This window comes from Carica papaya, chromosome 7, assembly GCF_054855325.1.
Source record: "Carica papaya isolate Zhongbai chromosome 7, ASM5485532v1, whole genome shotgun sequence".
In the NCBI taxonomy this organism is placed as follows: Eukaryota; Viridiplantae; Streptophyta; class Magnoliopsida; order Brassicales; family Caricaceae; genus Carica; species Carica papaya.
The window spans coordinates 63,837-78,617 of NC_142315.1; the positions used below are offsets into that span (position 1 = coordinate 63,837).

The 14,781-nt window shown below is 35.9% G+C and overlaps 3 protein-coding genes across 7 annotated transcripts; 1 reads left to right on the forward strand and 2 right to left on the reverse strand.

Annotated features, from left to right (window-relative positions):
* Positions 1 to 28: 28 nt before the first annotated feature.
* On the reverse strand, positions 29 to 5,377 carry LOC110812199 (protein HEAT-STRESS-ASSOCIATED 32). Of its 4 annotated transcripts, XM_022038905.2 has the most exons (8): positions 3,131 to 3,207; positions 2,984 to 3,047; positions 1,622 to 1,755; positions 1,279 to 1,445; positions 1,001 to 1,201; positions 761 to 920; positions 457 to 670; positions 29 to 366 (listed from the first exon to the last, which is right to left on the reverse strand). In XM_022038905.2, the coding sequence occupies exons 3-8, from the start codon at positions 1,746 to 1,748 to the stop codon at positions 225 to 227; spliced, it is 1,011 nt and encodes a 336-aa protein (XP_021894597.1). In that variant the 5' UTR covers positions 1,749 to 1,755; positions 2,984 to 3,047; positions 3,131 to 3,207; the 3' UTR covers positions 29 to 224. The 4 variants fall into 4 exon arrangements, with proteins under 4 accessions (XP_021894597.1, XP_021894596.2, XP_021894599.1 ...); XM_022038904.2 differs by having other exon boundaries at positions 457 to 920; XM_022038907.2 differs by lacking the exons at positions 29 to 366; positions 457 to 670; positions 761 to 920; positions 1,001 to 1,201; positions 1,279 to 1,445 and adding exons at positions 4,062 to 4,272; positions 4,366 to 4,557; positions 5,113 to 5,377 and having other exon boundaries at positions 3,131 to 3,354.
* A 671-nt stretch (positions 5,378 to 6,048) lies between these two features.
* On the forward strand, positions 6,049 to 7,022 carry LOC110812197 (transmembrane protein, putative (DUF1218)). The gene is made up of 3 exons (XM_022038902.2): positions 6,049 to 6,263; positions 6,341 to 6,546; positions 6,686 to 7,022. The coding sequence occupies exons 1-3, from the start codon at positions 6,165 to 6,167 to the stop codon at positions 6,888 to 6,890; spliced, it is 510 nt and encodes a 169-aa protein (XP_021894594.2). The 5' UTR covers positions 6,049 to 6,164; the 3' UTR covers positions 6,891 to 7,022.
* Positions 7,023 to 7,295: 273 nt separating this feature from the next.
* On the reverse strand, positions 7,296 to 14,484 carry LOC110812181 (proteasome subunit alpha type-2-A). 2 transcript variants are annotated; one of them, XM_022038879.2, is made up of 11 exons: positions 14,281 to 14,484; positions 14,080 to 14,156; positions 11,968 to 12,032; positions 11,767 to 11,813; positions 11,504 to 11,579; positions 11,301 to 11,368; positions 10,649 to 10,718; positions 10,107 to 10,192; positions 8,688 to 8,750; positions 8,259 to 8,324; positions 7,296 to 7,609 (listed from the first exon to the last, which is right to left on the reverse strand). In XM_022038879.2, exons 1-11 carry the CDS (start codon positions 14,319 to 14,321, stop codon positions 7,561 to 7,563), a joined length of 708 nt encoding a protein of 235 aa, XP_021894571.1. In that variant the 5' UTR covers positions 14,322 to 14,484; the 3' UTR covers positions 7,296 to 7,560. The 2 variants fall into 2 exon arrangements, with proteins under 2 accessions (XP_021894571.1, XP_088064738.1); XM_088208612.1 differs by having other exon boundaries at positions 10,649 to 10,709; positions 14,281 to 14,462.
* Positions 14,485 to 14,781: the final 297 nt, after the last annotated feature.

Sequence of the window (14,781 nt, forward strand, 5' to 3'; positions counted from 1 at the left end):
TGGTAGCGTAAGCCTCTGCAATGAGATGTGTTGAAATTGTTCACATAATAATTTTTTCTTAATCATGTTTAATTCTCTCAAAATCGAAAGCAAAGAGACATGTTGAAGTTGTTCATGTAGCAGTATTTTATACCAAACTTAGAAAATGGTGCTTATTTAACAAGCTTGTACAGCCAAAGCTTCACAATCTCAAGCTACATACTTATCACATGTTGACTACATCTTCAGTTGAGGGTCCCTGTTGACTTGCAGTACTCCACAGTTGAATCATAAATCTCCTCAATTCCATACTTGAAACTGAAACCTTCCCTAACAAGCTTTTCAGAGGAAATCATCAGTTTAGGCTTGGAGGGAACACCTTCAAACCTGTATTAAGTTTACAACCAGAATACAATGAGATATTAATTTTGCCCATCCAGTATAGGGAAATTGAATCTTGGCAGGCTAGTGACTTACTCGGTAGGGACTTGGTACTGAGGATAACGTTTGCTGAGGAACTTAGCGAGCTCAGGGACACTGGTATTAACAGCACAGCATATGTACCGACCGGAAGCAGTTTCTTTCTCTGCCAAGAATATATGAGCTTCACAGACGTCCTCCACATGGACAATGGAGATTGAACCTGATATCAATTGCATACCTATCAAACCTTTTAACTTGTTTTCATTCCCTGCACACACACAAGGACGTTCAATTGCCTGTTTATAAACAAGTTGTGTTATGCCAGAAGCAGCAATATCTGATAAAATGACAGCATTACGAGTAATCAAAGACATGGAAAGATGTATGCTGTGTGGTGGTTCTGGAAGGCGAGAAGGACCACAGAGGAGAACAGGAACAACAGCAATGAGATCAATATTATTGTCTTGGGCAAACTTCCAGGCTGCCTTTTCAGACAACGCCTTTGATACAGGGTACCCCTGCAAATTCCCAGCCTCAGATGTCAAATACTCAACATCAGTCGGATGGATGTATAATCAAGCATCAAATCATACATTACCCAAGTAGGTGGCCTCTCAGATGTCAAATACTCAACATCAGTCCAATCATTCTCATCCAAAACAACACCCGTCTCACTGAGCTTATTGATTGAGACTGCAGCAGCTGAAGACGTATAAATCACCCGCTTAACTGACTTTGACTTCACGCAGGATTTGAGAACATTTAGTGCTCCTTGTACTGCTGGCTTGATCATTTCATTCTACACATGTATACGAATTAAAGATGGAGCAACACAGAGTGACATGACAAGCATAGAGTTTGGTTGAAGGTTCTTACCTCTGGATCTTGAGCATCAAAATTGATTGGTGTTGCGACATGGAAGACAAAGTGACAACCGGCTATAGGGGCGTCGAAACAACCTTCATCGGTTAAATCACCCTTGAAAATTTTGAGGTCACCAAGTTGGTGTAGTGCTTTAAGATGACCGGTTTTCTTCTCATTGTCTGCAAAAAACAATGACAGTAGATTCAGATGATGATGATGATGATGATATATATATATATATATATATATGACAGTAGATTCAGATGATGATGATGATGATGATATATATATATATACACACACACGTAGATAAAGAGAATAATAGGAATGGGAGAAGATGGGTGATAAAACTAACCTGGATCCCTTACAGTGGTGTTGACAGCATAGCCCTTGTGAAGCAAAGAGTTGATGAGCATGGAGGCCAGGTTGCCACTTCCACCAATCACACATGCCATCTTCTTTACTTGAGTTGCCGTGTCCATTATCCTTCTGCGTATTTAAAAGATGATCTATAAAATTAAACGATGTATATATCTATATATGGCGATTTGATGAAAGTAGCAAAAGCAACAGTTTGTGCTATATCTTATACAAGTACGTAGGAATATATATGAAGATGACAGAGGTGGCGAGTTTATTTTATAGCAGAAAGAGTGGGTAGTCGTTATCGTTTGTTGTTGGATGCAAGAGGTAGAAGGTAAGCACGTGACCTTCTCTAGCATCACCGACGACTCAAAACCTAATCAGCACTGTAAGTCCACCTTACAGTTTTCCTCAATACAACTTACAAATAACTATTCTTTTAGTTCTTATTTTGAGGAAGCAATATTTGCAGATGTAGACGCTTTAGATTGGATTATTAGTTGGCCACCAAACCACAAATTAACGTTGCATCACGCGTTTGGTGGGAAACTGCAAATTCATCAATTCAAACCTCCTTTTTAAGTCAATTCCATAAATAATTAAATTAATGAAACAAAGAAATATTTTTTCTGTTTATTTTTCTGATTGATGTTAATTTTTCTTTTCTTATTCGCTCACACCTGGGTCTGGTATATTGTCAAATTAGTAGCGTTTAAATCTAATAAGTAAATGGCTATTACCTCCTTCCAAAGGAAATTTTAACACTTAAAACACTGAATTTTTTAAAGCCCATCTTTGTTTTGACATTTGTCTCATATATACTTTTCTTGTTCTTATATGGAGGACAAACATTTCAAACATGAGAAATCTAACACAAAAGGATTGCCAACTAAAAACTTAGTTTCTCCATGATAATCTTCTGATGATAAAAACAAGAGTAGTTGAAGGCAGACTACAAATGGGGCATGTTGCTTCAACAATCCCATCCTCTAATTAGATAGCACATTGGCAGTGACGCTCAAAACTAGTATCAGAGTATGCCAAAGTAATTATGGCACTGTCTTCTACACATTGAATAACCAGTAGGAGCCTTAGAAAACTACAAGCAGTATGATGAGCACAACCAACTAAACATAACATATAAGTCAATAGAGTTACATTTGATTTAGTATTACAGTAATACAAGCCAAGATAAAGTCTTCAAGTCTTTTTTTTCTTTTTTTTTTTTTTTTAAACTTACAACACTACACACATCACAAAATTACATCAATAACAGGACTAGTTCCTTGAGAAGATAGATGACCAACTCAGACCAGAAAGTATGAGGAACCAAGAACAGATTTGTGATCTTTACCTAAGCTGCAACCACGAAGGCACTCCAGATCCATCACTTGAGAATGATCCACAAAGAGGTTGACCTTAAAAGATATATCATAAAAAAAAGCATTAGTTCAGAATATCTAAATGGAACAATGAGACAAGAATTTAAGAAAAAGCATACATTAGAACCATAATGTTTGATGAACCACTCCGAGGTTCTCAGATTTGACGCTTCAAACATAGTTTTCTCAACCCCTAGACGTCCAATGATCTTTGCTATTATGTCTGCCCGTACAGAATCAGCCTGTTTACAGACATCATCAGCATCAATCGTAATCATGTCTGCGCCAGCCTCTAAGCATCTCTCAGCCCTTCTGACCAAAAGATCGACGTCCTCAACAAACTCTGCTGACAATTAGAGGTAAGCTCATGGTTACAAAGATGGTTGCCAGATGCCAAGCATCAATCAAATATATTAGCAATCAAGTCCCAGTCCCCAATTCCTATTAGAAATGTATCAGTCCTTTCCATTCAAAGAAATGTAATTTTAAGCAATAGGATTATATGCTGCACATAAATATGATTTTCTCCCTATATCTTTATATCCCACTTTACTACAAAGTTCGTGAAGGAAACCACGAGAAAAATGTGCTATCAAAATAAAGCTGGCACAATATCAACACATTAACAACTTCTAACAAACAAGTTTTAAAAGCTGAAAATTTCTAACTAAATGTGTTGAGTATGTGCACTTTCCCTAGGAAAACCCTCATAAAAAAGCCGACATCACAGGAAAGTTCAAACAAATCAAAAGCAACCATAGAGACAGTCTCTGACTGACAGAAAATTTTAGGAATCAGGAAAAGTACTATCACTGTTTAGTGTGCTTTCTGTCACCTTGAAGGTAACGGAATGACAGACTAGATTAACTTTTTAAATTGCCAGCACCAACTCTAATTTTACTTAACCCTAAACTTCTATATGAAGAAAACGTGAATAGAAGAGATGATGTGAACTATCTCTGTTTCAGGAACTAAAATCACAATGTTATATAATATAGAGCCGAGGAAATTTTCTACCAAGTTGCTCATCTAAAAGAATGGTAGGCATACCAGTAGATCGAGGTGTTGTGACAATGTAAGCCCCAAATGCTCTATCACGGCCAACAGGAATGTCAGACTTGTTAAATTTTACTGAAAATTGAGGCTTGGCTTTTAGACCGCTGCTCTTAATCAGGCGCAAGTATCTCAAAAGAGTTTCTTCAGGAAGTTCAAGGGACCCTGCGTTCAGCTCAATAGTGTCAAACCCCAACTGCTTGCACTCCTGTGAATGCATCAGCAAAAGATGTGAAACTAATATGCAAAAAAAGAAAAAAAGAAATCAAAATTGCACCATATTATTTCCTCAACGTTTTACCTCCACATATTCTTTGAACACTGATGGACCCCTGCGAAGCAAATGTTCAGCCCAATCGCCAGTACTCACATACATATCATGCTTGTGAGCCATATTGATCACTTCTTTTATGATATCTCTTGGCATTAGACTATGAGATCCCCCTGAGAACTTCAACCCATCAACAAATTGTCCCATGGACTCAAAAATATCCTGCCACACGCAATGACTAAAAATAAAATTAAGACTCAACAAACTAAAATCACCCTCAGGAATCTGCATTAATTGAAATTCTTATATAGAAGTTATTCATTTCCCACGTACTACAATTTACTTAAATTATTCTCGGACAGCAAAAATTTAAGTTATTCATATGATCTTTCTCTTCTTTTCCCTTTTTAATAAAGGTCTAGCTTTGAGTAACAAAAATTCTGATAAAAATCATTTACATCCATTTTCTTAACGGGGAAAATTGCAGAAAACTACTGTTTTGTAGATAAAACTTTAAGGGAAGCTGGTGTGAGTCGAAGATGATAAAAACCAGGGAAAGATTATCAGCAAACCCCAGAGTGCATTTCTAAAGATTCAAGAACAAACAGAAGTTCTGTTCCTAATTAAATTACGACAAAACAAATCAATCCACAAAGCAACACCAGGAAAACCAAAAAATATAAAAAATTTCACAGATGCATATACCAGAATCCCCATCAACCGTTTCGACATGAAACATAAACAGACGGTATATACAAAGGCTGAACGAATCAGAACCTGGATGACGTTTCGACCCAAAAGGGAGCAATGAGGAACTCGTATCTCCGTAACGCCGTACCTACGAGGCTTCTCCGGTCGATCCTCGTTCTCGTCGAAGTTCTTCCACCGATAATAAAATGACATCTTTCCTTTGTGCTATAGTTTCTTCTTGCTTCGAAGCCAGAGGAGAAATTGGAGGAAAGGAACCGAGAATCCGAGAATTTTCTCTCCTATCCCTTCCAGGTAAAATAGGCTCTTCTGTTTTATTTTGGCAAACGAGAGCTGATCTTTTAATCCCTGACATGATCGTCGTGACAGTTAGTGAAGCGTCGAGCTTCTTCTAGAGAGTATGCAGTGGCTCATGTCTGTCATACCTTGGCCCGCCAAGTGGCACGTCTGTGTTAAACAGATTTTTTTCTAGAAAATATATTATATATATATATTTTTTTTTCTCACTAAGGACTTTGATTATTAGATACAGTGGTTTTGAATATCTGATATAACTAGTCATAAAAGGATACGATCTGTAATTTACAATAGGTAAAAAGACTTCTATATTTAGCATGCCGGATTTTTTTTTTATTAGGTAAATAAATAACAAAAAAAAAATGGAATAATAAGAGTTTAATTGACGAAATGATTATAAATTTGTTAAACTAAAATGACTCTTACAATAAAAATAGTTATTTGGATGTTTAAGTAAAAGCATCTCCTCCCTTGTAATGCCTAAAAGTATTGATACTTCCCAATAAGGAATGGAACACTTGGAAGAGTTATGACAGAGTCTTTCCTTTTCCATCATGGTGGTGATACTCTTCTTTCCTTCTCCTCTATGTAAAGAATATGAGATTTTAAAGAAAATGAGGAATAAAGAAGCACAAAATGTGAAGGCAAAAGAAGCTTTTTACTCAACCACAGCTGATCTTTCTGCTATTATTACTAAATTGTAATGCTTGAAACAAAGGTGGTGTTACACTTTATTCTTATTCTCTTTATATTGTTTTGTTGTTATAAATGATGAGTTTCTCTTCTGGGCAATCATCCCTACCGTAGCTTCCTTTTTTCCAAGTATGGCAAAGAATGCAGGTTTTTTGATTTGTCTGTTAATTATGGCAATAGATGTTTCAGCTGGAATTCTTGGCATCGAAGCTGAAATAGCTCAGAATAAGGTATTTTCTTTTTAAGAATGTAAGAAACTTGTAATTGTCGGTTTCTGCTGATGAAATTTCGGGTTTATGTTGAACAGGTGAAGCATTTGAAGATGTGGATTTTTGAGTGCAGAGATCCAAATTATCAAGCTTACAAACTAGGATTAGCTGCAGTTATACTTTTGGCTCTTGCCCATGTTATGGCTAACTTGCTAGGTGGCTGCATTTGCATATGGTCTAAAGAAGAATTTGTTAAAGCGTCACCAAACAAGCAATTGGCCATTGCTTCTCTCATTTTCTCCTGGTATATATGCATCTTATCTTTTAGAAAACATTGATTATAATTTAACTTTCTATCATAGCCATAATCAGAACTTTAAATTATCAGCTTCTCTTATACATATTTAATTTTACTTATTGTGTAAAAATTGTTGGCCTACTAGGATTATAGTAGTCGTTGGAGTCTCAATGCTAACAATTGGAACATTAGCAAATGCAAAATCAAGAAAATCATGTGGGATAGCTCATCACCGGATCCTATCAATAGGAGGTATCCTCTGCTTTATTCATGGACTCTTTAGCATTGCCTACTACGTATCAGCAAAAGAAGCTGCCAAAGTAGAGCACCAACAGGGAGGCCATGCTTAATTATGTAACAAAATCAAATTTCATTCCATCCACTACTTGTTTTGTTACAGCTTATGACATTGAAAATTGTAATCAAAACATTCATTATCACACAAAATTCATTAAGGCATCAAATAAATTCCAAAAAAAAAAATGAACTAAGAAAGATTTTTAGTGAATAACTCACATAAAACATGTCCAGAAAAACAACATTGGGCAACATTTAGATCAAAGATCAGATCATGTCCCACCCTATTAAATGTGCATTCTCTCATATCATCACATATTAAAATTCTCTCCAACTCTTAATTATTAATCCAAATATCTCAATTAATCTTTCATTCTCAACATGCCAATAATTTTTAACTTGATATCTACCTCAGATAAAACAACAAATGGCTTTTAGGCGATGCATTTAAACCACCCTGACTGTCAAAAATTACTGTCATTAAAGATAATCTAAACATGATTATCTTGAGGTAGCATTAACGTCAATGCAAACAAGCTCAATAACCTCAACCATCAATCTGTGTTATACAAGTACATAATAGTATCATTCCGTTTCTTTTTTTCTTTCTTCAATGTTAGCCTCAGGGCTTTCATAAACAGTGGGGTCGAACATAGAGCCAAAGAGATTTAGGATTAGGATTTTGTGCCGCTGCACGAAACGGATGCTAAAAACATAAACAATCTATTCAACTTCGGCCAAGTAATCGTCAATTTCAGCTGATGTTAGTACCCTGTGAAAAGGAAAATGATCAGTACGATACTTGCAGTTCTTCGATGAACTAATTACTCCCACATCAAAACCAATTTTTTCAAAATATGAACCCTATTAACTCTGGTCATGGTTGAAAGCTAAAAAGTCAAAACATTCCCTTAAAACTTATTTAAATATTGATGCAGAATAGAACATTGAAATTGTAAGAAATGCAAAATGTTGCCAAATAATGGAAGGTTCCCGACTTTTTTTTCATCTCATACGATGAACTGTCTTATATGCCAAGACTCCACAATTATCACTCAAAAACTTAGAATACCCATCTAAGTTTGGTACAGTGCAGTATGTTATATAGTAAGTAGTATGGTTATTTCATGAAAAGGATGGTTATTAGTACCTATAGAAGCCAAAGCGTTAAAACACAACTAAATAAATTTATAGACACTTAGAAGAGTCCAGCAACTGCCATACAAATTTGTCAGAAAAGCTTGAGCATGCCTCCATGGGCCTATAAATCTCAAACAAAAGAATTAAACTCTTCCTAAAGACACTTTGATGTGGGAACTAAAACTAGGCTTCATGGCACATCATCTTTTCCTCTTTTGATCAGAATATGTTAACAAAGAGATAAGAGAACAAAGTACAGGAATACCAAAATAAGAACTTACCTGAATTTTTTGTCAGCACCAATAATACCAATCTCTATATTTTTCCCAGAAATTTGTCCTTCAAACCTACAAAATATGATGAAACTAAAATTATAAAGCTATTTCAAAAGTTCTAGCGTGATACACATTGTACAAGCATGTGAATTTGAAGTTGATTTGGCTTTAATATCTACCATCAAGTAATTGGAATTATTGTTAAGGCATTAACGTCAACACCTGTCTTTCATATTTGGAAAGTAATCAAACTGTGTGAATGCACGCTGAGATACTAATTTCTCCGCCTTTTGCAGGCAACATAATATTTAATGACACATTCAAATCCACCAATTTCAGGCTAATTGATTCAATTATCATTGATTTACAGGGACTTCCAATTATAAATGCTAAGAAAGTGCCCGGCAAAACAAATTAGAGAAGTTAAATGTCTACCCTTCCTTCAGTGTCAAAATGGCTGTGTGAACAGCATCATCAAGCTCCATGTCCTCTGTATACCTGTGCACAACACAAGAAACAGTAACATCCATGCTAATAAAAACTTTGAAGGTAGTTTTAGATTAGGACTAAGTTAACTGAATAACCAAAATTCCACAACCATATAATATTTTTACAACCATTAAGGAGAAAGCAATACCAGGACACATCATGATATAATAAACATTTGTACAACAATTTTTTTTTTTAAATAAACATTTGTATGGCAAATAGACAGAGGAAGATATTAAAGCCAAAAAACAATGAAATTAGTTTGGCTGATAGTCAACAAGGCAACAGAACCAAACGGTTTTAATGTGACTTTCATCCACCATACTCGAGCATTGATATGATATGCCATTGATGGGGGAAGGGTTTTACTTAATGCATTTTATGAGAATGGTTCTTATTTCAAAAGAACAAAAAAATGGTTCGTTCTGGTTCAGTCTAATTCCACTTTTTTGGTGTTTATACCAAAAATTGATGGTGCTTCCAACATCATGGACTTTAAACCGATTAGCTTGTGGATTGTGATACAAACTTATAGGAAAATTGCTAGCGAGGAGATTGGCAGAGCTGCGGGATATGTGGTTGGAGAGTGTCATCATGCCTCTTGGAGGAAGACAATCTTGGATGCTAATTTTATTTCAAACGAAATGGTGGATAGCTTATAAAGGAGGGGGGTTGAGGGACTAACTTGTTTTTATTTTTTTTTGAAATAAAGGGGGAGGGCGGGGGGTTTGAGGAGCTGACTTGTAAGCTTGGCATGGAGAAGGTCTATAGTCATGTGTCTTCAAGTTTCTAGTTTTACATGTTGAAGAGACTAGGTTTTGGAATCTGGTGCTCGTGAATGTGTTCTTGCATTTTTTTCCTCTTTCATAGCTTTCATTAATGGCAGTTCTTTAGGTTTTTTCCAAGGCTTCTAGGTCTTATGCAAGGAGATCCCTTTCTCCATTACTTTTTATCCTTGTGATGGATGCTCTTAACAGATATCCAATTACTTTGGGGTTTAAGGTGGGAGCGTGGGAAGAGATAGTGGAGGTGACAAACCTCTTCTTTGCTCATGACCCAACATGTATCTTGTCCTGTATGACACTATACCTATAGGCTTATCTTAATTTTATCTGTTATATCAAATAAATCCAAATATCAATTCCTAATTTTTGGACTAACATTGACCGAATCCGATATATTTAACCATAAAAATTGCCCAGTCAGATAATCAGGTCACACCTATACTGGACACCCATACCCAAGTCCATGCAACAGGCAATGCAGCCAGTTACTATCATAGAGGAAAAGAAAAATAAAAGTGATAAAAAAAAGGTAGAAAAAAAAATCTGTTTAACATATTGATAGCTACCAAACTGAGCTCACCTCTTTTCAAGGAATGTCTTTGCATTGGAAACATTCTTCCCCATTGCTGAAGCTTTCCAGGAGAAATATGAACCGGAGGGGTCCACCTACACCAAAGAAAAGATACAAGAAACTTCCTCTAATCTACATATTGATAAATGTTTCACCAAAAGAAATTGCATAAGCTGAAAAAAATGTGAATCCTTCAGACGCCAAGCCACCAGAACAATACTGATTGCAGCACTAAAAGAGATTCACGGTTGCAACAAGATAATACAACAGTAACTGATAGAGACATGCACTAATATTTCAAGCTCACTTGAAATGTAATGATACGAAAATTTCACAGCTCCATGGTGATAAATAAGGTATTGGTGGATACACTGTAGAAAAAAGAGAGATGACGAACCAGAATCTTCTGGATCAACATGGAAATTTGCACAAAGGATTCATTAAACTATAAGTACAAACCAGCATCCTTGATAATCTGATACAAAGTAAGGACCACCAGGAAAGAAAAAAACAGCAGCACGCAAACCACCGCATAAGTAGGCTGGCAATACCTGATATAGTTGTGGACCTTTGTCATCAAAGCCGGCAACCAACAGTGAGACTCCAAAGGGCCTGACACCACTACCAGAAGAAAGAAGAGGATTATGCATCTAAAACAAAATCTGACCATATGTTATGATTAAAGGTTTCCAGCATTAAGAGCAGTAAAAACATTATCTACCTAAGTGGGAGATGACAGTCATTTACAAAGTCTTTCAAACAGTATTGTCATTTCCCATTTTTCAAAAATTTTTAAATGCTTCAGTTGCGAAGGACATAATTTATCCTCTAGATTTGTTGTTTACAAACTTACGAATAAGTAAAGTTTGTGGGGGAACTCTAGGTTCTTTCTACTCTCATCTCAAGCTATAAACCAATAATAGCGGTTTAAAACAGAAATATTGGGCAGTTTAAAGTAGTTATTTTTCTTAAAATCATATTAGTCCTGTTAGTCCTCTTCAAAAAAAAAAAAAAAAAGCTCAATTAGTCCCCAAGGTTCTAAAACCACGACTTAAGGTTTATTTCCTTGTAAATTATGCATGCACTTGAACTTTCTGATTCATGAGTAAACTTTCTTGGTCTTCACAAAGAGGAATTCACCAACAGGATAAGTGCCAAATCCACTGCATATTCATTTTAAAACCAATAAAATTCAGTAATTACCCTGATTGAGTGAACTCTTGCATAACAGCAGCTGTTTCCCTGACAAGCTGTGTAACAGGGATCGGTTCCTGACGACAAGAACACCAGATCACATTGCATGTCAGAGTTTAAGAAACTAGTTCAGAAAAAAGACAAATCATATTAATCCTGGATGCATTGAGACAACCATCCGGGTAAGCCCAAGCAAGAAAGTTGTGAAGTACTTTGTACAATCGATGATACTGCTCAGCCTGCTTCCTACTTTTTCGAACCAAAACTCGAAAATCAGGTCCCATACCACTGCATACAAAGGAGCAAAAATCAGTCATTAACCCCAAAAAAAGAAAAGAGTATGAAGATGCAACATATACAATTTGTAGGGAGAAAATATTGGCTAAAAACTTGGCAAGAAAAACTCTACTTGGAAACTAGGATGCATATTTTATGACTAACCCAATAGATAAACTATGTCTAGTTGCAAACAGACCTGTAAACAACTCCAATATTAGGGGTCAATATCTGAATCTTTTGAACCTGAAACCAAAAATTAAGAATAAGAAACGGCCCAGTTCTCTAATAAGAAGAACAGGATTGAAAATGCCATCAAAACAGAACTTTCAGATCAACAAGAGAGCAACTAGGAAGCCTGATTTAATAGTATAGAAAAGCAGCAAAAAGATCCACTTACGGAGGTTTCATCAACCAATATAGATGATAGTTTTTTCTCTGTAGCAATAACAACGCCATTGGCAGCTGCAATGGCAAGCAAAACAATCATAAGTAACATAAGAAATAGCCAAGCCGCAGAAAGAAATAAAATATAGAAATATTCAATATCATGGATCAAAAAATAAAAAAATACTCATAAGCTAACGTGGAAACAAAAGCTAATTGAACCTCATATTTCGAGTAAAAATGTTCAAACTAACCAAATGATCTGCACTACTGATGTTTGTTCTTCTATACCTATAGTCAGTACTACCAAAACTTACATCAACCACCTGTTAGTCAATTCAGTTGACTTTTTACCACCTCATCCTTTTTATAGAAAAAGAAAATATTATCATAAATGGAGAGAAGCACACCAATGGGGGACTAGTTATCCTCCAAAGATAAAAATCAAATGACAAAAAGAAAGAGATTAAGGCAGTGCAAAAAAGACGACTCCATAAAGAATAGCCAGTCAATCTCTATGTAAAATTGACAAAGAAATATCCTTATAGAGGACATGGGGCTTAGCCCAAAGAGAGGCCAAAAAAGTTATTTTCCCTAAAGAATCGCAAAAGGCAACAAATAATCTTTGCAAACCCTTGCATTCCTCTCCAGCCACAGTACCCGTACACCAGCAAATAATGCTCCCTCCTGCAACAGTTTAACCTACTTTTCCCACCAGCACCTCAAAAATAGGAGGTAATGGAACCCTCATGATTCAGAGGAGAAACAAACACTGAAAATGTCAAATAAACAAGGCCAAAGCCTCCAGGGGCAGAGTACGATTCAGTCTAGGAACTTGAAGCACCTATTACTATTACTCTGAAAACATAAAATACCTCTACAGGTATTCAAGATAAGATCCCCCCTCTCCCATTCTCACCCTCTCCCTGCTGCTACTATCTCCCTTTCTCTAATTGGTTTTATCCTGAGCTTACGTTTATCATGGCCCTTTTTCTCCCATCCATTGAGGTTCTTAATTTTGAAACAACTAATTGTAATCTCTGCCCAAGTCTCTTGGAAGACACTCAACCCTCGCTGTCCTACATCATTATAGTATTACAGAGCAAACATTCGAGAGTTAATTTTTTCTTCCTTTAGTACTCGTAAGATGGTCCCACGGGAGAGAAGAAAGAAACTTTGTATCGGCCACAGATGCATTAGCAGAAATAACAACATTTCGGCAATAATAGCTTCTTTCTTGGTAACTGTAGTTCTTACTTCTCTCTGTAAACTGTATTTAACCTATTATAATCATTCAAATTGCCCTGACAATAACCTAAGCTGGGAAAGTAATGGAATATTTCTGGCTTCTTACTTCTTACTTTGTCTTTAACCTATTATAGCTGCTCAAATTATCTAGACTAGAATCTTTCCGTCTTTAACCCCCTTAATGATGTTGGTGGTATTTTACAGGAAAAAAGAAACAGAATTTTTGACTCTGTAGTATCCTCCAACTCATGTCAACCCTCGCTAGTTATAGAGCTACTCTGAGAAGCTTATCTTGCAACCAGCTTAGAATTGGAAACCGGAAAACATCTGACTAGAAAACTGAATTAGATGTACCCTTGGACTTCAGATGTCTACGTCAATAGCCATCCATAGTGCAGGAACCACATTTTCTTATTTCTGGTTCCAATTTGATCAAGAAAATGACTTAAATAATCCAGGTAATTCAGCCGAAATAATAAATGAAAAACTTAACAAAATGGCACAGGGTTGGCTCCATTAGGTTTCACTAAAAGTCCAGATTTTCTCATTTTGGCAACATAATGAAAACCCTCCAATAATCTAACCGCCGCATCAACTAGGGTAAGCTGGACACCCACAAGAATTACTATGTGGCACGTGATACTGACAGGCGGTATTTCCCCTACTCACACAATTACACAAGAATTTCGAAATCATCCTAATGTTTGAGAAAATAAAGTTTCGCGCTGCGTAGAAGTGTCAACAGTCTACAGGGTTTACGAAAAAAAAGAAGACCACGGTGGAGGCGTCTAAAAGGTTCAGTAGCCAACTTAGACTGTCTGTCTCAAGTACACGAGAGAAATCGTTAGATTTTCATAGCAGCGTCAAAGCAACATACCTTTGATTCCCAAAGATGTTTGACCAGATCCGACGGCTGTTAGGGCATGTTCAATCTGAACGAGCTTTCCAGATGGACTAATTTAGAAGTGAAAGAACGAGATAGATTATCAGATTATATTGATCATTAATAATACGAGCAGCAACAGAAAGGAAAATGAAAGTTTTCAGGTGAGAATGCCAGTACGAGACAGGTTCATACCTAAAAGTAGTGAGCGAAAAAGAGTATTGGCTGTCTCCCATACTGCGTCAACAATCGAAGAGATGGGCAAATGAAATGTGTTTCCTTTAGGAAAGGAGAGGAGGACGGGTTCGATACTGAGGTTTCTTGAAGAGAGGGCAGCCAAGAGAGAGAGAGAGAGAGAGAGAGCAAGGAGAAAGAGGACGATGCAGGGTAAATTATTATTATTCTTTTAAAAGAGTTGAATGACAATTTAATCCTTTCTATTATTTGTTTATTGCAGCCCAAGTTATGTTTTTATATTTTCAAAACTTTCTAATGTTATGTCTTCAAACAATTCAATTTATTTTTTTATTTTAATAATAAAAGAAGTTATTATAATTTTTTTAAAAAATAATAATAATAATATTCTAACTTTTTTTGTAATGAAATCTTTTGCAGTTCGATCCAAAGTGAATTTAATTAATTATATAAAAAAATAATAATAAAAAAAGAATTTAAAAAGTATTTACAAATTTAAAT

Bases quoted from the DNA above. Each gene is read 5' to 3' on its own strand.
- LOC110812199 (XM_022038904.2), bottom strand. From the start codon at position 1,748: ATGGACACGGCAACTCAAGTAAAGAAGATGGCATGTGTGATTGGTGGA. The intron at 921-1,000 runs GTAATGTATGAT...GGGAATTTGCAG, and splicing joins CTGAGAGGCCACCTACTTGG to GGGTACCCTGTATCAAAGGC. The intron at 367-456 runs GTAAGTCACTAG...AACTTAATACAG, and splicing joins CAGTACCAAGTCCCTACCGA to GTTTGAAGGTGTTCCCTCCA.
- LOC110812181 (XM_022038879.2), bottom strand. From the start codon at position 14,321: ATGGGAGACAGCCAATACTCTTTTTCGCTCACTACTTTTAG. The intron at 11,814-11,967 runs GTAAGTGGATCT...TTTTGGTTTCAG, and splicing joins TATTGGTTGATGAAACCTCC to GTTCAAAAGATTCAGATATT. The intron at 11,580-11,766 runs GTCTGTTTGCAA...CTTTGTATGCAG, and splicing joins AATATTGGAGTTGTTTACAG to TGGTATGGGACCTGATTTTC.
- LOC110812197 (XM_022038902.2), top strand. From the start codon at position 6,165: ATGGCAAAGAATGCAGGTTTTTTGATTTGTCTGTTAATTATGGCAATA. The intron at 6,264-6,340 runs GTATTTTCTTTT...TATGTTGAACAG, and splicing joins CTGAAATAGCTCAGAATAAG to GTGAAGCATTTGAAGATGTG. The intron at 6,547-6,685 runs GTATATATGCAT...TTGGCCTACTAG, and splicing joins GCTTCTCTCATTTTCTCCTG to GATTATAGTAGTCGTTGGAG.